We start from the raw sequence: 25938 nt of genomic DNA, 5'->3' as shown, positions 1-25938 counted from the left end.
GCGTGCCCAGATGGGCTGTCTTTCCCTTGGAGGTATGAAGTTAGACCTCTTCTTTTCCTGTCTTCCCCCCGCTGTCATGCAGGGTGATGGGAAATCAGGTTTACAAAGAACACTTTATATAAATAATGGATCAAATGAATAAATTTTTCTCTGTAGAACCATTCTTCTCTTGCCACTCTTGGCTGCCGAGGGAGGATGGTTTCTGCTTGTGTTTTCTTTTCCTCCTTCTTAATAATGGTGTCTCAGATTTTATGCAGATTATTTCTCTGTGAAGTTCTTCCATGTTTGAAATGCCCTGGGCTTGCCTGCCGTGGCTCAGACACTCATTAACATCCTCGCCATGCAATTGAAAAACAAGCAGGAGAAGCAAGCGGTGCGGTACATTTGAAACCAGCACTGCCTTCCTGCAGGGTGGGCTTCAAGCAAGCCCTGTTCCCCTGTAGGGCTGCAGTTGGGTGTCGTGGGACTGGTGCACCCCATCTCCACTGGAGGAGCGGGGGGGGGGGGATGGGCTTCTGTGCAGTTGAAAGTGGGCATGGGAGTCTAGAGAGATGCTTCTGTTCTTGAAAATGTTGAACAAAGGAATGCAAAAACTCACAACAGCTATTTTGAATACTGCAAACCCAAATATCACCTCCCTGATAAGCTGTGATTCAAAGTGACAGCTTTATATGGTTTACATAATTAAAGAGATGAATAGTTTTTAGCCCCTGAAACCACAGCACAAGTGCTTGTGCTTGGCTGCTGTTGAAAGGACAGCAATCATTGGGACCAAACACTGGGTGAGGGTACATATTTAGAGGGGGATCGCTCAGCTTTCAGCGTGTTTGTTTTGGCCTGTTGGTATCCTGCACAACGGTGGCATTACAAAGCAAACAAGCAGTGCTTATCCTTCATTTCATTAAGCAATTTTTATCTTAAATTGCACAGCACAGACTTGCAAATAAGTTCTACAGGGTGTCACTGCTATCTAAATCAATTTTTGCAAGTTGTCTTGATTTTTTTTTTTTTTAACTGTTCTGCTCTGGTTCGGAGTTGAAAAAAGAAATTTTTTTCTCTCTTAAATTATCATGTGTGGCTGGGAGCTGTCATGCTGCTGCTGCATCTCACTGCCTAGGGCAACAGTGTAGACAAAAAGCATGAGTACTGCTAGCGATAGATGTTGGCACCAGCCAGGCCAGTTATCAGGCTTTACAATCTCATTGGCTTGGATTAACTAATATTTTTTCATGGAGCGAATAAATTACCATGTTTAGTTCTGTTTGCTCATCCCCCCAGCAATGGTTTTGTGCTGAAACTCATAAATTGTGCAGGCACGTAGATGCCAAGATCTCTCTGCTGGGTCCTGTACTGACCTTCCACTGGTGCTGCAGACCAGGGTGGGATCCCTGCTCGCGCCAGCTGTCCAGCCCCATCCTGTTCCAGCCCAGCTTTGTTCATGGGAAGTGCCCATGCATGAGGAATGTGATGGGGTTGTTTCTGGGCTTCTGTGTTTCGATGCAAGGAGCAGCTGTCCCCAGCCATACATCAAGGGGTGAAGTTCAGATATTTCCCAGCACCAGCCTTGGAGAGCTGCAGATTTCAGTCCACGTTGTGGGGAGCAGAGTTTTTCTTTCCCTGCTGAGTCCCAGCTGGAGTGGGCATTACTGTGCTCCCCTTCCCAGTCCTGCCTCACCTGGATTAAATCGGGCTTCTCTCCCAGGCTAAATCAGCATCCCCTGCCTTGCTGCTGGGATTTACAAACCCGCCACCCAGCCCTCCCACGAGGTGCCATACATGATTTTAAGCCTGGCTGCTTTGGCACCGGAGCGGAGAACTGGATCCCACTTAATCCTCTCTGCTTCTGGCTGAAGCTCCTGTGCCGCTGGGGCTGAGAACTGGGATGAATGGAGGTGTCAACCTGCCTTGGCCATCGTGGCTGTGTGTAATGGGGTGTGTGCACAGGTCTGTGATGTGGGGGTGTCTGTGCTGGCCGAGGTTATTAAAATAATAATGTTTGTTTCTTCCAACCTTTCCGCTCACAAAGCCTGAGCCTTGCTCCCCTGGGGAGCAGGATCTCAGCAACCTCTTGCACAAAAGCCTCTGGCTCTGTTGTGCCTCGCCAAGGCCGTTCTGCAGCAGCAGCACAAGAGGGGGCTGGCAGCACACGCTGCGGGACGGGACCCCCTGCCTGCCCCGCAGCACCGGGGGCCCAGGGCCAGATGTGCTTGGGGGCAGGCCTGGAGATGCTTGATTCTTCCTCCTTGGCTGCATCTGGGGCATGGAGGGGATGGGAAGCTGGGGCTATAAATAAGGTGAACAAGAAAAAAGAACACAGAGGAGGCTGAGGGCAGAGGCTGGGGAGAAATGCCCTCTTACAAAGGACAAAAATCAGCTCTCCAGGTAGCCCCTAGCATGGTCCTCCAGATCCACTGAGAGTCCCTGCCCACATCTGGGGCTCAGCAGAGCTGTCACGTGGCAAGCTAAACCCTTTCCCTCTCCTTTTCAAGTTATTTTTGGCTATTGGCATTCTCTTGCCACCCTTCAGAGCCAGACCCTAGTAGCCAGTCACTCAAGCTCGTGCCTCTGGGGCTGCTGCCCCTTCCTGCAGCACCTGCACCCTGAAAATGCCTTCTCTACCATGTGGGAGTTTGGGCAAGGGACACAAAGTGTGGCTGGCACCAGCTCTCCCATCCCACATTGTGCAGAATCTGATTTTCTTCCAGCATCTAGTAGCTTGTAACTCAGTAAGGGCTGGGGGAGGAGAAGCAAGGACACGCTCACAACTGTAGGACAGGCAAGGCACGGAAAGGCTGCCCATGGCTGTGGAAGCACAATGAGCCCAAGCGGGCACGCAGTTTATTGATTACATCCCAGCATGGGACCGTCTGCCAGCTAGCCATAAATATGGAGCAGAGGCAAGCTTGTCTCCACGCAGGGCATCTTCATTAACGAAATCGGGACAGAGCTGCTGCCTCCCTCATCCATCAGGCTGAAGCGCTCCTTGTTTCTCAGGTTAGGTGGTTTCCCAGCTCAGGGAAGTCAGTGTGACGTGGACCGCGATGGGTGAGAGGGGCTGGTGGGAACAAGCTCTGTTCTAAAAACAAAGCCCGGTGTCTGCTCACCCCATAGCCAAGGTCATCAGCTGAATCCTGAAAACCCACCTGCTCCTACTGGGAGGCAGGGTTTTATGGTAGAGGAGCTGCGGTTTATGACACCATGGAGAAATATGTTGGATGCGCTTGGCAACAGCAAATGGAAAGTTAGTCTATTAAACAGTAAATTATCCCTCCAATGCATCTTCATTGAGGAGGGTTAATGAGTGGCTCCAGGCAGAGCAAGCAGGGAAGAGCGTGTGTGTATGCATAGCGTGGCCGTGGAACAATTGCTGCATCTGGGGACCGCTGAGTCCCTGATCCCACGCTGCACCAACAATAGCATTTCCATGTGCGAGGCGCTTCACAAACACCTCCTTGCGTGTGGTTTATTCAAACCAGCTTGCGCTGCACCACAGAGCTCCCAGGCGGCTGGTGTGTCCAGCCACACTGGGAACAGCATCCCCCCATCTGCATCTGGGCTGCTTGGAGTGAATGTTTCCCTTGTGGGCTAGAGCTGGTTTTGGAAACTTGGGGTGTGTGGCTTGGCCTCTCTGTTCAGCCACACCATGAAGTAAGGATGCAGTGCCTTGTGGACTGTCTCCCTCCTGCTGTTCTGTAATTGTTCAAGGGAGTGGGACAGGCTGGGTTCCCCCTGCTTGGACATCCTAACAAGGCTGTGTGAGGCTGAGGCCAAATCCACCTGCTCGGGAGCCCCAGCATCTCCCACATCATCCCAAAGGACCCAGTGGATGCCGTTCCCCATACTGGGTCCCAGTGGTAAGGACTCCAGGCAGTGGAGCCGCCCCCCTCTGCTGCAGTCAGTGGGGCCACATTCACAGAGCAATGCTGGCTGTGTTTGCAGGGTGGTGCTGGCATGGGATGATGCTGGCCATGTTCACGGGGTGATGCTGGCAGCGTTCACAGGACAACACTGGCAGCATTTGCAGGGTGATGCTGGTTGTATTCACAGGGCAATGCTGGCCATGTTTGCAGGGCAATGCTTTTGCTGTTTGCCAGTGAGGTAGGGCTTGTCCCTGGAGAGATGCCAGAAAGAGCACATCCCGGCTTTGCCTGCTGCTGCTGCTGCTAACCAGATGAGATTTACTGTGATCCCAGTGGCCGACGGCTGCCCACAATAGACCCATCAAGGGCCTTGTCACACTGCACAAGCCCAACAGGTGCCCTAACAGGGCCGATGCGCCGGCCTGCTCCCACACAATGCCTCACCCTCCGAAGCTGAGTGTGTCTGGTGGGACAAAGGCAGCCTGGCCTCCCAGCACGAGCCAAGCTGGCCAGGCATGACAGATGTGGCCAGCGGAGGGGCAGCTCAGCAGCCTGCCCTGTGTGGGGTCTCTGGGGGGTGCTGGGCAGTCAGAGGTCACCACCACTCTGCTCCTGGCATGTCTCCAGATGGTCTTGTGGCCACTGCTCCCAAACCAGATGTGTTTTAGTGGTGTTGCTGGTGGGAGGAAGGGTTCGAAGCACAGCCCTGGTTCAAGGGGAGCTGGATCCTGCCATTGGCAATGCTCCTCAGCAGAGGCGTTGAAGCGGGCACCATGAATGCATGTTTGTATTGGGTTTCTACAGCACGGTTTTTGGTGGCAGGGGGGCTTACAGGGGTGGCTTCTGTAAGAAGCTGCTAGAAGCTTCCCCTGTGTCAAATACAGCCAATGCCAGCCAACTCCAAGATGGACCGACCACTGGCCAAGGCTGAGCCCATCAGCAACAGAGGTAGTGCCTCTGGGATAATGTATTTAAGAAGGGGTAAAAACTGCAACACCAGCAGCAGCCAGAGAGAGGGCTGAGAATACGTGACAGCAACAACTCTGCAGAGGGAGGCAGGAGGGGCTCCAGGTGCTGGAGCAGAGATTCCACTGCAGCTCATGGTGAAGCCCATGGTGAGGCAGGCTGTGCCATCAGCCAGTGGAGGCCCATGGTGGAGCAGATCCCCACCTGTGATCCCTGGATGTTAATGGTGGAGTGGGTACCCACCTGCAGCCCGTGGAGGTCCATGGTGGAGTGGGTACCCACCTGCAGCCCGTGGAGGTCCATGGTGGAGTGGGTACCCACCTGCAGCCCGTGGAGGACACCACACCAGAGCAAGTGGATGCCCGAAGGGGGCTGTGACCCATGGACAGCCCTTGCTGGAGCAGGGTCCTGGAAGGGCCTATGGCCCTGTGGGGAGCAGCCCGGGCTGGGGCGGGGTTGCTGGCAGGGCTTGTGACCCTGTGGGGGACCCAGGCTGGAGCTGGCTGGGCCTGAGGGGCTGTGCCCCGCAGTGGGGGACCCACGCTGGAGCAGTGGGTGAAGAACCACAGCCTGTGGGAAGGACTCATCCTGGAGCAGTTCGTGGAGGACTGTCTCCTGTGGGAGAGACCCACGCTGGAGCAGGAGCAGAGTGTGAGGACCCTCCCCCTGCAGAGGAAGGAGCAGCAGGGACAGCTGTGATGGGCTGACCCAACCCATTCCCTGTCCCCCCGTGCTACTCCAGGGAGGCGGTAGGGAACTTGGGAGTAAAGTTAAGCCCAGGAAGAAGGGATGGGCATAGGGAAAGTGTTTTTAAGGTTTGGTTTTATTTCTCATCGTCCTACTCTGATTTGAATGGTATTAAATCAAACTGTTGAGTCTGTTTTGCCCACGACAGTAACAGCTGAGTGATCTCCAGGTCCTTACCCCCACCCATGAGCCTTTCGTTACATTTTCCAGCTGAAGAGGGGAGTGATGGAGCGGCTTTGGTGGGCACCTGGCATCCAGCCAGGGTCAACCCATCACAACGCTATTGCCTGCGTCTCAAATGCTTCTGCTCTGCACCAGTGCCTAGTCCTACCCTGAGAAGAACGGAGCACTGCTGTGGCCTAGTGACAGCCATGGCACTGCTTTGAAGTGCAGCATAAATTACGTAGCAAGCACTGGGACATGCTGCCTCCTCCCCTGTGCGCCAAGGTGCGGGGTACAGTGCAGGCTGCTTCAAAGCCCAGGTGTGCTGCAAGGGGCTACCGGCCGTTGGCAGCTCCAGCAGGATCCAGCCCAGACCATGGGAGATCTAACGGGTGCAGATCGCAGCCCATCCCAGGGTGGGTGGAAATGCCTGGATTCTGCCCTGGGGAGCTTGGCTTAAAACTGGCAGCAATTTTTGTTTGAAGCTTTGTAGCTGCTTCGCATCTCTTTGCACGACAGGTCTGGCGCGTACCCTGGAATCCTTCCCCGGATCTTCCCATGAAAACTCCTGCAAAAAAAAAGCTTCTGCTTCATTTTAACCAAACCCAGAGCCCATCAGACGATCCAGATGGTCTCTCTCTCTATCAAGCAGTTTGGCCCAAATCCCGGTGGCAGACGGCAGGACCAGGCCTCCCCTGATAAAGAAAAGGTTTAGTTTTATTTTTCTCCCTGCTCCTCACCTGTCTTCTGGGCCTTTCCTGGGCAACTGTTGCTCTCCAAGGCCCACACCAGCTCATACTGGGTGCCTGGGTGATTTGGGGTTGCCCAAATGCACCAGGGCTGATGTGTGGGATGGGGTCTCAGTGCCCAGTCTGTCCCCCTGCCCTGCTGTCCTGCCTCGCCGGGCTTGCTCAGCCCTTGCCATGTAGGCAGCCCTGGAAGGAAGCAACTGGAGCTGTTGCAGACGGGTCAGCCGCGGCCAGCAGCCCAACTCAGTGGGATGCTCTGTGGTGCCACAGGAGAGCAGGAGTCGAGGTACTGGCAGGACAAAATGTGGAGGTTAGCCTGAAATGGGGTTTTTCAGCCTCCCAGGCCTGTAGTCCCACTGGAACTGGGGCAGGTGATGGTGGCCTCCAGGCAGGACCCTGCTGGCTACTCCCTGTGCCAAGACCACGGCCCTGGCTGTAAAGTGACCGGTGTTGCTGCAGCTGGACACAGACACGGTGGGAATCTATTTTTTCTGCGGATTACAAGGTTTTGCCTGAGGCAAGTGCCTGCATAAGGGAGGAAACAAGATCCCTTGTCCTGTTCCTGCCTTCCTGCCAGCATCAGAGGTAAAGGGCGGGTTAGGAAGACTCCGCTCTGCTCTGCTGGCCAAGGGGCAAGGGGCAGTTTGGGAGGGAGGTGGGTTGCAAGCATCACACCAATAGCAACGAGCTTTGGGGAATGCTGAGCCACTAGGAAACAACTTTCGCTCCCCAAAATTCAGCTGAGGTCTTTGGCACAGGGCCTCTTCAGGTGCCATTGCCACCGAGGTCCCCCTCAGAGCCCCAGGGTGAGCTGTGGGGCACCTCTGCTGAAGCCATGCCAGCGAGGGGTCGGCTCCCAGAGTCCTGGGAAGCAGCTCATCTTCCTTGCTGTCAGGGCTGCTGGGTAGCAACAAGGAACAAACCCCTTTCATCCATCTCAGGCACAGCTTCCTCCTGGGATTGGGGCCAGAGGAAGGAGATGTCACGAAAATGCAGACAGATGATGGGAGCCTGCATTCGGGATGGGAAAGGGCTGCTGATCTGGGCCAAGCTGGTGCAACCCTGTGTGTGTGTGTGTGTGAGGTAGCCCTTGCTGGAGCGGGACCCATGCAGACACTTCCCTCTCACCCTTACTAAGGAGCTTGTGGAGCTCCATACGCACAGGGCATTGATTTAAGAGTCACAGCTGCCCCTGAGACCTGCCACTGTCCTTGAAAATACCTTGTTGGCTGGGGAAATGAGTGTGCGGTGGGGTGTCCTTGCTCACACACCTCTACTCCTGCTGCTGGAGCAATGCAACAGACTCCCACCTCCACTCCTTCCATGGGTTTCCTCTCTGAGGAGGACATTTACAGCAGTTGCAGCCAGCAGCCAGGGCTCTGCGGAGTATCTCAAAATGCCTGTTGGTTTTCTTAAGGACTCAGCTCTTGGAGCCATGGGGTTACAAGTGTTTCAGGTGTGCTTAATAAAAAGGTGACCAGCCCTCCCTGTTGCACCCTCCTGATTTGCATTTGCAGACCTTAGGAAAGAAAATGGAAGGTAATAAAATGAATGCAATACTCGCATTTCTGAAACGTCAAGTGTTTGGGGCCAAAGTCACCAGATTTCTTGGCTTCGCTTTTTGCATTGAAATAGATATATTTTGCCTCTTTCTTCTCGGTGGATTGGCCACAAAGACATTTTTGTTACTTTATTTCTTAAGAAGTTCCCCCGAAAGGGGGAAGGACATAGCTAAGCCACAACCCGGACTTTTGGATTTGCTGTCTGTGTGTCAGGCAAAGAGCAAAGTGGAGATGCACGCCTGAGTCCCTGCTGTGTGCCGAGGTGCTTGGCCACCAGGTTCCCATGAGCAGACCAGGTACCATCTTGGCTGCCGAGTGCCAGCCTGCCGTGTGGTCCCCATGGGCCGCCGGGTCCCCACACTCACCTGGGCTCTGGATGATGGGGATGGGGCTCTGGGCTGCCAGGTGGGAGACAGGCCAAGGGTTCCTGGAACACACCAGGGGATGCAGAAGCTCTCGGCACCCCCCAAGGAGAGGTGGGAATGGTCTGCCGGCCGCTGCATGGTTCGCAGGCTGTTTCTCCGCTCTCTGCCAGTCCCTGGGGTCCTCCGCCCACACGCCACCCACTCGCCTAGCTGCACCCCGGCATCCCGCAGCCGTCTCACGGCGGGGGGTCGGCTGGCCCGCGGGCCAACCCCGCTGTCCCGGGTGGGGGGACCGAGCCGGAGCCCACCTTGCTGCACGGCCGGGGCGGCGCTGAGCCCCGACGGCCCCGGCTACCGCGGTGCCGGTGCCCTGCCGGGCCGGGCCCGCTCCTAGCCCCGCAGCCGCCGGTGCCGGGGGCGCGGGGAGGGGCGGTGGCGGCGGCGGGGGGGCCCGTCGGGGCGGGCAGGGCGGGAGGGAGGAGCCAGCGCGGAGGCTGTGCCTGGGCTGCGGGATGGGGCGGCAGTGAGAGCGCCCGGGTGTGCGCCGACGGGGCTCTCGCCCCGGAGCCGAGCCGTACCGAGCCGCGCCGAGCCCAGCCCAGCCCCGCTCCTCTCCGCTCCGCTCCCCGGTGATGCGCGGCAGCCTGGCTGCCTAACCCCGCTGCCCGCTGCCATGGCGGCCCCGACCCCCGGGGGGGCGGCGGGGGTCCCGGCGGGGCTGCGGGCCGCCGCCTGGCTGCTGGCGTGCGCCGCGCTGTGCCGGGGCCGCGCCGCCGCCTGCCCGCCGCTCTGCGCCTGCAGCGGCACCACGGTGGACTGTCACGGCACGGCCCTGCGCGCCGTGCCCAAGAGCATCCCCCGCGGCACCGAGCGCCTGTGAGTACCGCCGCGCTTTGTCCGGCCCGGCGGGGGGGAGCGGCGGCCCGGGGCGGGTGCGAGAGCCCGGCAGGGTGCTGGGACCGGGTGCCTGTCCTGGGGGGTGCGTGTGCAAGTGCCCAGCGCGGGGGGTACATGTTTAAGAGCCTGTCGGGGTGTGGGCGTGTGTGCAGCAGCCTATCTGGGGGTGTGTGTGCAAGTGCCCGTCCAAGGGGGATGAGTGTGTCTGTTAAGCGGAGTACTTGTGCAAATGCCTGCCCGAAAGGTGCCTGTGCAAGGACTTGGTGGGGTGGGCGCATGTACAGCATCCCACTCGGTGGTGGGGTTGGGTGTGTGTAAAAGTGCCTGGCCAAGGCACGCGGGTGCAGGAGCCTGTTGGGTGGGTGTATGTGCATCATCCCCTCCATGGGAGGGGTGCAATAGCCTGTCAAGATGGGGAGCAGTGTGTGTGCAAGAGCCATCTGGGACAGTGTGCACGTCCAACCCTTCATCTGTAGGAGTAGTGCGCAAGGGGTCTGGCATGCACAAGAGCCTGTGTGTGCTGGTGTGTGTGCAAGCGTGCAGAGCAGGGTTTGGCTTAGAGCTGTGTCCGAGGGTGTGGGCTGCCCCAGCGGGGGACATTTGTACTGGGGCAGCCCAGAATGGGCTGCACATGTGGGGCTGTGTGCCCCATGGCAGGTGTGTGGCAGCCCCTGCTGTGACTTGTCATGGGGTACCCACATGTCTGGAGGGGTTGCCTCAGGGTCCCTGGCACTCCAAGACCCTACCCGTTCTGGGCACCCCTTTGTCCCTGAGAAGCCCTCCTGGGAGTGCTGCACATGGTGCTAGGATCAGGCCCCATTCCCCCACGCTCCCCTTGGGAACACTCCCAGTGTGACCAGCCTCCAGCTGTGCACACAACTCACCCAGCCCTGCCAGTCCCCTGTGCCTGCATGTTACTGCTCATCAAAGTCCCTGCCGCAACCCCAGGAGTGCTGGGGGTGTCTCTGGGTCTCTTGGCCGGACTCCTGTAAGAAAAGCTTTATTCTCACAGTCACGGTCCAGCCAGCTGCAGGGGTCCTGTGGTGCCCGCTGAGGTCCCCTGAGCAGGGTGCCCCTTTGCTGCTGCACCCAGCTGGGCAGATCTCCCTGCCTGGGGGCCCTGTGGCTGCACCAGGTCCCTGTTCCAGGGAGAGGGGCATGAGCTGAATATGTCCAACTCGCTGCTGGTACCAGGTTCCCAGCTTGCAGTTGTCCCCCATCCCGGCAGAAAAGCAGGGCTGTCCCCAGCCTCTCTTCTCTGCTGGGGGACAGCAGGTGCCCCATCCTAGGGCCTGTGGTGGAGCCTGGTGGCACAGTACCCCCTGCCCCCCAGCCCCAGCAGTGGGGCCAGGCTGCCCTGACATCCCCCGTGCAGCACGGGGAAACGTTGGGCTGCTGCCTCCTTGGGTGGCAGAGCTGCAGGATGGGTCCTGGGACAGCCACACACACGGTGTTTCTCCTGTCCGTGTGCTGTGCTGCCTCCGGTTACCGGTTACCGGGGGTTGATCGTGCCCTTTGCCTGCAGCTGGGGAGAGACCCCGCGGGCAGGGACCGCAGGCAGCCTGGCAGCTGCCAGCGCTGCACCCAGCATGCAGCACCGGGAGCTCTGCGGGACACTGCTTCAGTGGAGGTTTCTCTTCTCCCACCGTAATTATCCTCATACAAACGATGATTACCCAGCACGGCAACCAGGGTGCCGTGAGCTGTGGCCCCATAGAGCCGGTTTATGAGCTCTGAGACAGGAGCCCCCTTTCCTGTGTGCCCAGGGCGGGGGGGAAGGATTGCGCATAGCCTGCACCAGCCCTTTCCGCCCCTTGGGGAGCTCAGTGGGCTCCGCAGCATCAGCTCTCCACGCACCCGGGGGCAGGGTGCTGGGGAGCGCGGGCAGCGAGCCCCCGCCTCTGCCTGCCGGGCAGGTGCGCAGCACCACTCAGACGAGACGCTGCTGGAGTGGACTGATGAAGGATGCCCTTGGGTGGGTGTCTGGCTCCTGCCCTGCAGGGCATCTCTCCCCTCCGGCAGCGGATTCTGCTTGCTGTCTTCTGTTCTGCCTCCACTGCCCTGGTCTTCCATGTCTGTCACCACTCGGTGACACTGGGTTTTCTGTCTGTTCATGCAGCTGCCGATGCCAGATCTGCTGGCTGGGTTGAGCTAGATGTGCTGCTCTCTCACGGGTGTTGTCTGCTGGATAACTACTTCCCACTGTGTTGCACGCCCTTGCAGGTGCTTGAGGGTGTCTGTGCAGAGCAAGTCTGTCTCTGAGCAGTGAATTCCTGCTGTAACAGCTTGTAAGCGAGTTCGAGCTCTCTGTAAAGAGGCTGCAACCTCGCAGTCTCCAGCTTCTCACTGCTTGATGGAGCAGGGTCAGCTAGCAACCGCCGGGGAGCCTGCAGTAGGGTCTGTGCTTGGGACTCGCTGTCTCCAGGGGCTGGCTTTCTTTGGGAAGCCAGCAACCTCTTATTTGTGCCCTCCGCTGCCTGCAGAGCTCCAGGATTTTTCCCAAGCCCTGAGATGCACAGGATGAGCAATGCCGACCTCACCATGTGTCCCACAGTGCTGGTGAGCAGTGGTGTCCCCGCTGTCATGTTTCCCACCTGTTGCATGCCTGCAGTTTTGTGGGGCAGCCAGCATGGTGTTTGGAGGCTCCAGGCTTTCCCCGGGCTCCCAGCTGGGTGAGCCTCGTGGTGGCATGGGCTGAACCCCTGGACAGGGCAGCACTGCTGCTGTGGCCACGCATGCTGGCACTGCCAAAGTCATCCTGGGGACTCGGACAGCAGCATCCTGTGGTGAGGTCTGAGCTCCATCGCTTTTGAAATACACCCTTTTGCTTTAAAGAAGGGGGAATGATTTGCTCTGTGGAGTCACTGCAGCTGTGGATAATCATGGGCTGGGGAGAAACTGTCTTCTGCTTGAAGGTTTTGTCTGTGATGTCTCCCAAGTGCTGTGCTGCTGATGCAGGGAAAGGGCTGGAGACATCTCTAGGGTGGCTGCATGGGGGGACACAGGACCACTCTTTCCTCGCAACAGGGCACAGCACATCACTCCTGAAGTGCCTTCTAGTCTGCAACCCGACGTAAACACCAGTCGGTGCCTGCACCCTCCCCCTGCCTGGATCAGGCACTGAGCGGAGAGGCTTATGCTGCAGCAAGGCGGGAAGCCGCAAAATCTCCGGGCACTTTGCAAGGCTGCCTGTGCTCCTGCCTACGCCTCTGGCAAGCATGATAGAGCAGGTCCTGGAGGCATCGTAGGCAGGATGGAGTGATAATCCTCCAGCTCTACAGTGTTATCTGCTACTGGGAGTCCCTCAGGTCTCAGCCTCTGGAGAAGAGCCGTGGGAGAGGGGCACAGTTCCCTTTCCCATTTGCTTGCTTTCCTTTCTTTCTTTCTTTGAAAGTGCCTCTGAAGAGCAGATTGCCCTGTTGGGGTGATGGGTCACTCTCCCCATGCAAGCAGGATCGGTACAAATTTGCCACTGTCAAATGGCTGTTTCCAGCCCAGGTCTTTGCTTGTGAGGAGCGAATGAGCTTGATGGTATTGCACTTGCTCCTGCTTTTGGAGTTTTCAGCTGACAGCTGAAAATTGCACCACTCACCCCTTTTGCCTCCTCTGGTGTGCTGAACACCCTCCGTCTCACTGTTCGCTGGGCAATGCCCCTCTCCCTGACGTGGGGGGCAGCAGAGCTGAGTTTGGGGGTCTCCATTACTGCATCCCCCTTGGCTCCTTCTTCCCCCTCCCAGAGTCCCTGCCCTCAGCATTGGAAGGGGCTCCCGTTTGCCTTGTTCCCCCAGCCTGGGGTTTGCTTGTGCTGAAATGGGCCTCATCCAGACCACAGCAAGCTCTGCCATCTCCCCCGATCTGTGTTGGCAGAGGAAGGGGGTGCTGAGCTCCAGCCTTTGGATGCTGGATCGCAATGCTGGGGTGGCTGCACCTGAAGCACACTCGCGTGCTGCCTAACCATCCCCTGCCGAAATTATAGCAGCGAGCTCTTGTTCAGAGCATATTTAATTCATGCACCTGCATCTCCCTCTAGCTGGTTAATCAAAATAACTTGCAGCGGCAAGGCTGGTGTATCGCAGCAGCACTCATGCATTCAAGACCGGTTATTGGGCTGTGCCTTCTTGGGGGATTTGGGGGAATGTTAATTCTTAGGAAGCACCTTGAAAGGGTCAACCTCACTCCTTCCTGAGGTGCCTGGGCAAGTTTTCTGTGTTGCAGTTGATCAGGCTGGTTGCAGAGGCAGTGAGGGGGTGTGCAGGCTCTGCAGAGCTCTGGGGCAGTATGCAAGACTGATATCCAGCTGGGATAGTGCTCAGCCAGCACCGTTGCCCTCGGCTCTCGGGAAAGCCTGTGCTGGGCACTGGGAGGATGCGGGCTGGCTGGGGAAGGCAGCCTGCTCAGCCCGCTGTGGTAGCTTCCTTGGGAGCCTTCCCGGACAGAGGAAATTTGCAATTCTATTCCAATTTCTCCCTTCAGCTACGTCCAAGGCAGATGCTGTCTATATATTGCCATGGTAACGCTGTGTTCTCGCTCTCCATGGAATTGCATGCTGGAAAAATATTAGTTTAAAAAACTATGTCGTGTTTGTATTGACTGGAGCTGAGGCTGATAGTGGAGGATCTATTGTCCCCTGGTTGGGAAAAGTCACCAGTAACAGGCAATAAAGCCAGGCGGATTGGCCTCTGGTGACCACTTCTCACCCCGCACAGCAATTGCTTCCCTATAAACCCTTCTCTGGCTCTGTTTTATTGCATCCTTTCAAATAGATATTTTTGCCTTAAATGTGCTGCCACTTTGCTCCTCCAGGGTGATGCATTGTGCTGCCAGCAATTCCTCACCACTGAGGTGGGAGTGAGGAGAGGGAATTGTTCCTGGCTTTAATTGTGTGTCTCTCACATGCACCTTCAAATGCCATCGCTGCTGCCGCCCGCTGTCCTCACAGCCTGCAGCCATGGGGTGAGCTGGGCATGGTGGCAATGTTGCTGGTGCAGGATGGTACCCCATGCACACGCACGCAGAGAAATGACCTAGCTGACTTATTACAGGACATGCATTTGCTCTGAGTTTCGTGCTCACCTACTTCATTGTTCCCTACTGAACCTCCGGCCAGCAGAAGAGCCAGGCAGCTATAAAATGCAAAGGATGCTGGAGAAACCCCTGTGTGGGAGCAGAGCCCGCAGCCCAGGGGAACAGAGGGGATTCAGACTGCCACCAAGGTGGTGTGGGCAGGGAAAGGGTGTCCCACCTGCAGAAAGGTGTATGAGCCCGTGACCTGCATTGAGAGGGATTTTTCCTGCCTCCTTGCTCTGCTTTGCTCCCCGGGGAGCTGGCACAGGCAGGCAAGGCGAGCACTGGAGCAGGACATGTGCGTTGTGTGCGTGCACAGGAGGGTGAGGTGGGCAACCAAGGAGCCTGTCTTTGTCTCACATCCGAGTCCTTCATGGTTCCTTGCCTGCTCCAGAGGTACTTAGTGCCGCAGATGCATCCTCTTTATTTTGGTAGCAATAAAGATAACCCTTCATAAAACCTGAAAGGCAAGGAGATATTTCTGTGCATGTTTTGCTGAAAGGCAATAAAAAAACCAGTTGTGCATTAGCAAATGGCCCCGTCCTGGGGGATGTCAGACCCAGATCACTGCTCCCTGGCAGGCTTCCAGTGTGAGTAGCTCCAAGGCCAGCTCTGGCAGCTGGCCCCTGTCCCCACTTGGGGGACATCCAGGGACGGCTGCAGTGGTGGGAGCGGCGAGCAGAGGTTTTCCTCCTGTATGGCACCAGGCTGCAGTTAGCAATGGGGGCAGTAAGATGGGACGGACAGTTTGTAGCCTGGTCATTAGGGTCGCAGTGCTTCTGGAAGTGGGAAGGGAATGAGGTGGGATGGAGGAAACCCCTCTGTGGTGCTGGTGCAGGGTTGGTCCCAGGCTGTCCCCTCTGGGACCATCTCAGGCTTCCCTGCCACATGCAGGCTCTGAAGCTGTGCTGAGTATCTGCTTTCCTGGCATGCATTTTGGATGCACTTGCTGCTCAAAATAGCAGAGGCAAGTGTCCTATGGGGGAGAGAGGCTGCTAGGAGGAGGAAGATCAGAAAAAAGGGAAGATTAATTTTTCAAACGATGCAGCTGAGGAGCAGCCCTGGGCACCAGGAGTGGGAGAAGATGTAAGCTCCTGGCTCTGGATATTTCTCAGCAGGAAGAAGCCCCAGCTTCAAAATGGAATGCTCCTGGAGACCCAGCTGGTCTGGGGTCGAGCAAGCATCTGTAACCGAGCAGTTTGGGTGCGCTTGTCTTACCATCCCTGCTGTGAGCTGCTCCAGAAGGGATGAGCAAAGGCGATTTGCTGAGGAAGATGCAAGGTGGATTGAGCCTCAATCTGCTGAGTGGCGGGACAAAGGGAAGCAGAGGAGCCATGGGAGCAGGGATACTCCTTGCCAGGCTACTCAGCACAGCACAAAAATCCAAATTTTGGGGGTATCCCGGCCACTCTGTTTTCTTGGCTGAGCCTCAGTTTCCCCATTTGTGAATCAGAAATGACCTGCTGCCTTTTCTCTGTCACACCAGGGTTGAGGGAAGTGATTTGTTTATTTTTAAACTGAGGTGACACCATGATGCTGCGTGAGCTTAAAGCTTTCCCTGACTGCCAGCCACTAATGGCTGTGGCATGAAAACCCTAGAGAGAAGTTAGGAAGAGCAGAAAGCCTTCGGGATCCTCACTGTTACTTGCACAATCAATGCTGTTTGTAATGCTTAAAAATTTATTGTGATGCTAACCTGCTTTAGTACCTCATAAAAGCTTATGGAGCCTCCTGTGCTCTGGGGGCCCACGCTGTGCTTGGGGCTGGGTTCCCCTTCAGCTAAGGGCAGTTGTTCTGAGCTGAGCCCGAATAGCACATTGCTGCTGTTGGAGCTCTCCACTTTGGGTGCATCACCCTGCAGGTGCCTGGAGGGGGTGTGGGGGTGCTGGCAAGGCGTTCACCCTGGGGTGTATGGCACCCTTAAAGGGACTTTGATGAATCCCATGGGCACCCTCACTCTGTCTTGAAGGATCTAGTCAGGGCAGGGATAGGAAGGAATAGGAGGAGAAGGTGCTGAGCTGCTTGTGCAGCTGTGTCAGCCCAGGGTGTGGGTGCCCAGTGCCCCCTCCCTGAGCAGCAAGCAGCAGCACCCTGTACCCTGCTTGCACCTCGGAGGGGATGGGGTTAGCATCGAGCCATGCCCTCATGGGCTGCATGGAGCTGGCAGATGTGATGAGCATCCCTCCATGCTGGTGCTGGGGGGCACCAGCTCTCCAGGGACTGGAAAGGCTTTGCCCTGCCTTTCACTGCTGGGGCAGCTCAGTGAGCCTGTGCTGGGACTTGATTACATTCAAGCAGCCGAATGAAATCTTCAGACTTGAAAAATGCAATAAAAGTATAGGATGAGAGGTTGCAGCTGCTCTGTCCCCCCGGTGCTGAGCGCAGGGGTCAGTCCAGGGTCTAAGCCTTGTCCATGTTTCCATTAGCAGTCTGCGTGATGGGACACAAGCTGCTTATGACATTTGCAGATGCCACCAGGCTGGGAGAAGTGCAAGAGGGCTGGAGGACAGGCTGAGATTTCGAAGTGGTGTTGGCGAGCAGAAGGAATGGGCTGACAAAAAAGGTTGCTGTTGCCTGGGGACTTGAGGAAGGTGTTTGATGAGAGGGCATCACCAACAGCACAGATGTGGGATGGGAGCACAAGTCGAGTGGGTCCTGCCCCTGCAAGGCAGAGAGACCCCGAGAGAAGGCTGTGTCCCTAGTGCTGGGGGCTTGTTGGGGAGAACAGGACTGGGAGACAAGACCTGCCTGGGCAAGGGAGCAGCCTGGTGTCTGCACCGTGGTGGCCGGAGCAGGCAGGGATGGGGTTCATCTGCAGCAGGAGGGGTTCAGGTCAGAGTCTGGGAAATGGTCCTTGAGGCAGGAGCAGTGGTATGCTGGAATAGGGTGTGGGGGAGTGTCAGTCCCTGTCCCTGAAGGAGCTATGTATGCATCTGTCAGGATTGATGGAGGGCTGCAGAGATACTGCTATGGGGTGCATGACCTTGCAGCCTTCTTTTCTCTGCTTCCCTGATCATTGTCTGGCACTGCTGGCTCCAGCTGGGGTTAGGGCTCTGGGATGACGGCTACAGAGCCACTGGGAGGGGAGCTGTGACCCTAGGTCCCCTGAGCCAAGGGCAGGAACAGCAGGGCAATGGGGACCATGGAAGGTGCGATGCATCATACGAACAATGCAACTGCCGTGCTGGGCACCAGGTCAGTGGTGGCCCTTGGAGTGGGGACCACAGGAGCATGGGTGGCTGCAGGCATTGCTGGCATCGAACACCTTCTCCACCAGCCCCTGCAGTCACTGCCTGGGTGCTGTGGGTACCCACACTATGCTGGTGCTGATGGGGCCGGGACACATTTCTCCACTTGTGGGTGCAAATGCAGGGTTTTGTCTTGCAGACTTTCCCTCTGCCTTCTTAAAAGCAGGAGTCTGGGGAGCACAGCAATTAGGAATTCTGCCTTGGTGGGAGAGCAGAGCTGAGCTGAGCACAAGGACAGGAGTCAAGTGTGTGCCGAATAGCTGATGCTTTGCAGTGGAGTACAGATAGTGGGATTGTGCTGTCGGCTCCTTCTCCTTCCCGCTCCTGATAAATCAGTGCCCAGGGAAATATCACTCATGTTGGCTGTATTTAATAAATTACCTCTCAGCATTTGCACTCTCTGAGGTTGTTACTGAGTTAGTGTAGCTCTAAACCCTGCAAAGGGAAAAGACGCATCAGACCCTCCCAGGAACGGAATAAGCCATCCAAAGCTAGAAACCAAATATAAACGCAGACTATGCAAATCCAGTCTAACGAACCCTGCTGCAGCACAGACATCCCATCTGGGAGTAGGATGATCCACAAGCAACATAGGAAAGGGACTGCTTGTTTTAATGACTTTCCTCTTCCCAGGGAGAAAGGGAGGCAGGGGTTCTGAAACTTGAAGGTTGCAAATGAAAATTCTTTCTCCAGTGAGATCTGGGGTGCTGGAGGGCATCCTGGATGAACGTGAGGATGCTTTCTGCATTAACCCCTATGGATTAACAGGGAAAAAGCACACCCTGCATCTCTACTTTCAAATCACAGTCCAGAAATGCAACCAATCTGCCAGGCAGCTCCCCAGACACAGCAGTCCTTATTGAAGCTCTGCTGTGTGGGGCAGGGCAGGGTGTTTCACTTCACTAGGAAAGGGCACGGAGGCAGCGGGTGAGCAGCTGAGCAGCGGGGATCTGGCTTTCTGGGCACAGCAAACTGTAATTTATCTCCGTGAGGAACTGAAGGGGGTTTAGAAGGGGGAGAAAATGGCACAAAGTTAAATAGCAGTGTTGCCTCGGCATCCTTACAAATAAGCTTTACCTGCTGTTCATTCCCATCTTGGTTGCAAAGGCCATCATTTACCCAAACAAAGGCAAGGGGGAATGCTGAGAACAGTTCTCAGGGAGCATGCAGGGCCAGTCCCCGAGGGAGCTGTGATGGGGCCCTGGGACACTGCCCTGCTGGGGGACAGTGCAGCCCCAGTGCTGGAGCTCCCTGAGGATGCTCAGAGAGCGTGCAGGGAGTGGAAGCTGGGCTGGGCAGCACAGTTGCCCCCCGGGGTGGTCTGTCCCCAGGGCAGTGCATCCTGCTTGTGCCTCCTGGTGTTGAAAATGTTCAGGCTGCTTTGTCCCAGGAGGTGCCTGGTCTGGGCTTGTGGAGGGAGTGGTTGTGTCCAGTCCCTGGCTCTTTGGTTTTTCTGCATGTATCCACGCTGCTTGGCCTGTGCTCTGCCTCTGGCTAAGGCTCTGGGGTGCTGGTGCTCTGAGGACCCCAGAGGTGTCCGAGCCCACCTGGAGCTTTGCAGGCTGAGGTGTAAGTTTTGCCTTTCAGATTGAGCAGTTTTTAAATCAAGCCTCTCTGCTCTCTCTGTCTGCAATACCGGAGATTTTCTAACTTCCACTTGCACATTTGCAGCCCAAGTAATGTTAGGTGTGTTTAAAAGAAGGCAACATGGGGACCCTCGTTTGCCAGGAGCTGGGATGGGTGCTGTTACCTCCAGCATAGCCCTGGGGAGCTCCCAGGCAATCTGCTTTGGCCAGGACCCTTTAGGACATTTGGAGAAAACCACTCCCAAAGCCGGGGTTTCTCCGTGCCCTTAGCTGACCCCAAGGCTGTGGTCCATCAGGAGGTGGGCACACATCTGCATGTACCGAGGCACCCCTCTTGCAGTAACAGAGGTCCCTAACATGCATGACCCGCTTCAGTGCTTCATGCCCGGGACTTACAGCCTGGCTGTGGGTTTTGCTCCCTGGGAGCGGGGCAGGACTGAGCCCTGCAGCGTGCGATCTTGCGGGTTGGAGCCCCATCCCCGGCAGCCAGATGTGCAGGCTGCGTGCTGGCCGCATGGGGAGCGGGGAGAGCCGTGGGGCTGCAGAGCCCGAGCACGGGTTTCGGTTTAATCGCTGGGGCCGGGCAACTTCTATTCATTCCCGCTTGCATTCATCTGCGTCCTAGTAACGTGCTCTCCCAACCTCCTTCCCAACACAGGCACACACGGCCGGATAATGGCAGGGGCCCGGCAATCTCGGCGCTGAATAGCGGTGTAATTAGGAGCCTATAATGGCGAGCTGGAACTCATTAGCCATTATCAGCCATTTCAGCAGGACAATGGCAGCACCCCGGGGTGCGCGGCTGCGCGGGCTGCACCGGGCGGCCCTGCACGCTGCTCAGCAGCTCCGGGGCCAGCCTGCCACTGACCTCGGCCCCTCGCATGGCCGCAGAGCCCGGGGAGGGAGACTTGGGCTCTGACTGGGAATGACGGACTTTGTGTTCAGCCCGTGGTGTGCTGTGGGGTGTTACAGCTCGCTGGTCCTGCTGCCGGGGCTGGGGGGGTTGTAGAGCCCTGGGTGCTGGAGTCCTGCCCAGGCACCGCGACCTGCTCCGGGGTGGCACCCTCCTGCTTCTCCCCTGCCCTGGCTCTAGCAGCTTGTCCTTTCCTTGACTACCTCCTGCTCCTGTAGTTTATTTATTTTCCTCTGTATTTCTGTGTCTGTATTCAGTGCAGGCAGCGGGTCTCCAGCATGGGAGCCCTCCCTGGGCTGTCTGTTTGCGTGGGCATCCTCTGTCCCCAGCCCATGCCGTGGGCAGATCGGCCTCCTGGCAAGGAGCAAACACTGGTGTGCTCTGTGCTGCTGAGGGGGGAGGCTCTCTCCTGCCACTGGGTGCTGCACAGGGACCTCCAGCTCTGCAGACTGTGGGCCCCAGGGCTTATGGTCCCGCTCTCCCTGCAGTGCTCTCAGCCCGTAATGTGAAAGGCACTGCAAAGCTGGGACTGCGAAGCGCAAATCTCTGCAGTTCCCGGCTCAACATATTTTAAAGCAGGATAATCCTAGCAGGGGCACGCTGGAGAGCATGGTGGGGGGAAGACGGGGAGGTGTAGCTGGCAGGCTGGGAGCAGAGTCCCTGCCATGTGTGGGTCCAGCAGTGGGGTACACCTTGCCCTGGTGCTGAGCTGAGCCTGGGCAGGACAGCAGCCATGGGATGGGTGTAGGCATCCCACGGGCTGCCTTCTCCTCTTATTTCCACCGGTGGAGTGAGCAAGCTGAGACAGCATCTTCTGGCTAGAGAGCCTGTCCCTGTGCTCACCCAGGGCTTTTTGCATGAAAGAGCGATGCCAGGAGAAGCAGCTTGTCCTGTGCAAGTGTCTCTTGGCAGGTGAAACTTGAAGTATGGCTTATTCTCCAGGCAGAAGGTGTGAGATGGCTGCTCACTGAACCAGTCATGATGCATGTGGGTGACTGGCAGCTAGGTGTTTGGAGGGATCCTGCTTTTCTGAGGGACACCTGTTTGCTTTCTTACTACCCCTGCCCTCTCTAAGCTGCTCTGTGTGTTTGTTATGACTCTACCAGGTGTTTGCTGCATTTCCAGAGTGGGGTAATGTGCATCCAGCCAGGCAGATGCTGGTGTCACTGGGCTGCTTATTGCATTGCTGGGGGCTCTGGGGCTTCTGTCCCAAGAGCGGCATCCAGCGTGGACACAGGGAGATGGGGTTGCTGGGCAGCTCCTGCCCCTCACTGCTTTATGGTCCATGAAAGATGCCAGCTTACATACCCCTGGCCAGCCAGACTTCATGTACCCAGTGCTGCTGGCCATTGAGTCCTCTTCAGAGCCTGCTGCCAGCCCTGCCATTCCCAGTGAGGGGCACAGAAATGCAGCAGGCACTGCTGTCCTTTGGGCCCTGTCTGCCCTTTTTGGGGAGCTACTGGGGAGCCCCAGTGCCTGGCCACCTCCTGAGCACTTCCTTGCTGATCTCTGCCTCTTCTCTCCACAGCGAGCTCAACGGCAACAACATCACGCGGATCAACAAGAACGACTTTGCTGGGCTGAAGCAGCTCCGTGTCCTGTGAGTTCCTGACAAGGGACCAGCTGCCTCAACCTTGGTGGCCCCCCTGCTTGGCTTGTGACCCCTCCTGGGGCTGGCAGAGATGCTCTTGAGCCCTTTTCCTGGGTATCTGGCAGTGGGGCTGGAGGGCATCTGCCCTGGGCTGAGCATGGTGGGCTTCCAACCAGGAATGAGCGGGGAGAAGGAGGCTGGGTTGGGTTGAGGGGGTGGCAGAAGCATGGTGGCCCTGGGTCTGGAGGAGCATCAGGGACATGGCCAGTGAGATGGGGGTGCTGGGGACCACCTTTCCAGAAAGCTGACCCCTTCTCTCCACAGGCAGCTGATGGAAAACCAGATCAGTGCAGTGGAGCGTGGGGCGTTCGATGACATGAAGGAGCTGGAGCGGCTGTGAGTGCCTGGGCACGGAGGCGGGTTGGTGAGGGCCGACAGGTTTAGTCGCAGAAAGCATCCTTTCCTTTTTGCCTTAAACCATAATGTATCGGTGCTGCCTGACTTCAAACAGCTTCTCTGCTGCGCAGCGGCAGTATTTTACAGTGTGGGAAGCAAACCTATTTCTGTTTCCATAGATCTTAAAAGTCCTTTCTGATGCTTTTGGGGTGAGGGGCAGGTTAAACACAAATCACTCTTACTGCTATCAGCTGTGTCCTGTGTTAGCGAGGGAGCTGTAAGTTCCAGTCCAGTACTCAGTAAAGTAGCTCAACAGTTTAAAAATCCCGAGCTGCTCAAGCAAATAGGAAGAGCTGAGCGAGCAGCAGGTTAACAGCACAGTTAAGCAGCAATCAGCAGTTAACAGCTTGGAGTCCTGTCTGTATGTAATTACAACATTGCGAGTAAGTCTATTACTGCCCTGTTGGTTGCCCCCGCTTGGTAGTGCCATGAGCAGGACAGGGATTTTCGTTCTAGGTAGGATGCTCTGCTCTAATGGCTCCTCTGAGTGAGCTAAAGCATCCAGCTGTGCCTGGAGCTGCCAGCTGGGTTGCAGGTGGGGTGATTGCTTTTCCCCTGAAACCCTAACCCTTTCCTCCCTCCCTGTAGACGGCTGAACCGCAACCAGCTGCACACCCTGCCTGAGCTCCTCTTCCAGAACAACCAGGCACTGTTGCGGCTGTAAGTACCCTCCGTGCCGGTGGGGCTCACCTGCCTGGCTGTGGCATGGGGCTGCTGTGGGGTTTGGAGGGGCACTGACGTCCCCAGAGGGTGCTGCTTCTGGGGAGCTGTGCTGGTGGTTACTGGTGTCTTGTCCCAGCAAGTCCCTGGAGCGTGGCGGGGAATGCACCCTGTTTCTGAGAGACCCCAGCACGCAGTACGGCAGGGAATCAGCTTTGCCTTGTGGAAGACCTGAGACCAGTGCTGTTAAAGACTGTTAAACATCCTTGCAGTGCATGGGGATGTGGGAGGAGGTGCTGGCAGTTTGGGCTGGCATCACCGAGCTGGGCTGTGCCTGCACAGTGCCAGTTGCAGAGGTGTTGCGAGCCCTGCAGCCTCCTCTCTGGGTGTGGATCACAGGCTCTGGAGCAGGGTGTCCTTCCTTACGCTCTAGACTGAGTTGTCATGAAGGGAGGGTGGAAGAGGGTGTCCCCAAGGGGGTTGCATCCTGCCCAGAGACCTCTGCAGGGCGCAGAGTGCTCCACGGCCCTGCTCTAGACCTGCCTTTCTGGCGGTATCTGGGGCAGCCTGGGGAAGGTGGGGGGAAAGCCCTGCACGGGGCTGATCCAGCCCCTTGTGCCTGCTGCCCCCTCCCCACACAATCCTGCCTGCCCCCACATCTGCCTGTCCCTCTGCACCTACAGAAACAGCCCCAAGGACTTTCTCTTGTCGCGCAAGCCCCAGTTCTGCAGACCCCTCTGCTCCTCCTCTCTGTGCAGCAGCAGGCTGCCTGGGGAGGGCTGCTGGGGTTTTGATAAATATTCTCTTTTCCATATTGGCTTTTCCTTGCCTGGGGCTGCTTTGCTCGGGCAATGGTGCTGTCGGCAGTGCCAGCATTGTTCAAACTGCAGGAAATCATCTTACCAAAGAATTTACCAGCTCTCAGCTATGTCAGGCACCATGTACATCTGGAAGCCATGAGGAGGAGAGGGGGCACGCCAGACTGAACCTGGGTGCTCTCCACAGCTTGGAGAATGTGCTTATACCCTATGGCTGATTTACAGTGCATAGGAGCAGGGCAGTTGTGGCTGGGACACGAGCTCTCTGCTTACTGCATCTTGTGTCTCCATTTCTCAGCTGTGAAATGAGGATGCTACATCCCTGCCGGGGCAGGGTAGGAGTGGATGAAGTAGCTGAATGGGCCGAGACATTGCCAGGACAGGCATGGCCGTGTCAGGGCCAGGCAGCCCTGCCTGCGCAGGCAGGCTGTGGCTGAGCTGTTTTGCTCGGCAGTGATGCCATTTTCTTCCGACCGTGCCAGGGAGTCAGTCCCAGAGTCCAGCCGGAGGCGGTGTAATGAAGGGTTAAAACACCGTGTGGGTTGCCAGCATGGGATGTGTGAAACGGTGGACTGGTGCCAAAGATGGGCCTAGGTAATGGCAGCTGATAGCACAGGCGTTCAATTAATTATCAAATGGCATTTGTTGAGCTCAGCTGTGCTGTATCCTGGCGCCAGCAAGGGCCCATCCTCCTCCAGCCGCCCATTGCATAACAGAAACACAGTTGAGAGAATTATTTTACAACGTTAATGTTTCCCTTTTAATCTTCCCTGGATTTTAATACTAGTCTCTTTCAAAAAGCAAACCCCAACAATTCGTCAGGGGGATGTAGCAGAGCAGCCTCTCGGGCGGGCTGTGCTGTGTGCCCCTCCATGGTCCTCAAGCTCATGTAGAGCTGGGACTGTGCCATGGTGTGCATGGGGCTGTCCGTACCGCCGTGGGTATGCAAGATGCTCCTTGCAGCTACCCTACGTTCAGGTGCATTTCAGCCTCTGCCTGTTGCTTTACTGTTGTTTCCAGTGATGTGGTGGTTGTTTCAAACCTATTACCTCCTGCCCTGCCTTGAAGCAGTTTTCTGGCCATCTCTGCTGTTACAAACTCTGCCTGGACACCAGCACCCAGAGCTTTTCTTGTGTAATCTGGGGCTGTGTGCATGGGCTTAGATTTTGCAGCTCCTCAGCTATAGGTGGTTCAGTGTCTTGGGGAGCTTTGATGCACGCTTGGAGCAGAAGGTCCCTGTGATGAGCTGTGGGACTGGGGATCCACTGAGCCACCTGTCATGCTTCTCTGCAGCACATTACCTGACATGTCGCCTGTATCAGTGAGGGCAGGGGTGCAGCACAGGGGTCTGCCTGGGGAGCACGTCAGGAGCTGCTGCCCTGGCAGAGCCTCAGGTGCTGCATTTGGGCAGCAAAGCCCTATGCACTGAGGACCTGCTGTTCACTCTCCTCATGGCTGCTGAGGTGCTTGAGCATGGTTTGGAGCGGGCGTTGGGGCAGGGGGTGCCCAGGGCAGAACTTGTCTACACACACCATTACACTGGCTTAGCAGGAGGTGGGATCTGAACTGGTGCTAGTCTGGCTGGTGCAGGAGGTCATAAGGACGCTCTTAAATTGCTGCAAACCTGGCTTAGGCTACAGGGATATGAATCAGTGGGGAGCAGGTTTAAGCTAAATTGAAATCAGCTTGCCTTGAACTGAAATCGGAGCCTCTCCACCAGACTTTGTGCTTATTTAACTGCTGAAATGGATCTGGGGTGGCCCCGCTGCTTGGTGCCCTCTCCCTGCCCCAGAAGCAGGCTGGGACCCATGCTGATTGGGATAGGATGGAAAGAGAAGCCTTTTACCAGCACTATGCTCCTGCAAATCCTGGTGTCCAGACCATTTCTAGCAGGCAGTGCCCTGTGCAGGTTTCCCCTTGCTCTGGCCACTGCAGCCACCCACAGCGTGCTTGCTCCTTAAGCTCCCAGGGGTACCTGCTAGGTCCTCATGTCCTCAAGCCTTGATACTGGGAGGTCTTGAATTAGCAGAAACTGGCTGAACCAGTCAGGCTGAGATCTGTTTAGCGGGGAAATGAGGCTGCCAGGTCTGGCAGGTGGGTGGCAGCTGAAGCAGAAAGCCAGAGGTGGATGCAGAAACCAGGGGTGGCTGCTTAGATGTGTACCAGGGTGCTGGCCTGGACACTCCAGGCTTTTTTGGCCTTAGTCTTGATGCATCTTTAGCAACAGATCAGTAACACAGCAGCAGGTTAAGGCAAGTCTGTTGAATGTGGGGTGTGTGATACCCATAAATCGG

General features: G+C 56.7%; 1 protein-coding gene across 1 annotated transcript in view; it reads left to right on the top strand.

Moving 5' to 3' along the window:
* Positions 1-8932: 8932 nt before the first annotated feature.
* SLIT1 (slit guidance ligand 1) overlaps positions 8933-25938 on the top strand; it is a 65182-nt gene continuing 48176 nt past the window's right edge. Inside the window, exons 1-4 of the mRNA XM_055721294.1 lie at positions 8933-9287; positions 21648-21719; positions 22035-22106; positions 22755-22826. Coding sequence (XP_055577269.1) covers positions 9085-9287; positions 21648-21719; positions 22035-22106; positions 22755-22826 — 419 coding nt within the window. The 5' untranslated portion in view covers positions 8933-9084. The remainder of the gene's footprint in view (positions 9288-21647; positions 21720-22034; positions 22107-22754; positions 22827-25938) is intronic.

The sequence above is a fragment of the Falco cherrug genome, chromosome 9 (assembly GCF_023634085.1).
Source record: "Falco cherrug isolate bFalChe1 chromosome 9, bFalChe1.pri, whole genome shotgun sequence".
In the NCBI taxonomy this organism is placed as follows: domain Eukaryota; kingdom Metazoa; phylum Chordata; class Aves; order Falconiformes; family Falconidae; genus Falco; species Falco cherrug.
Note: the sequence above shows the minus strand (reverse complement) of the source record. Positions and strands in the feature narration are given on the sequence as shown.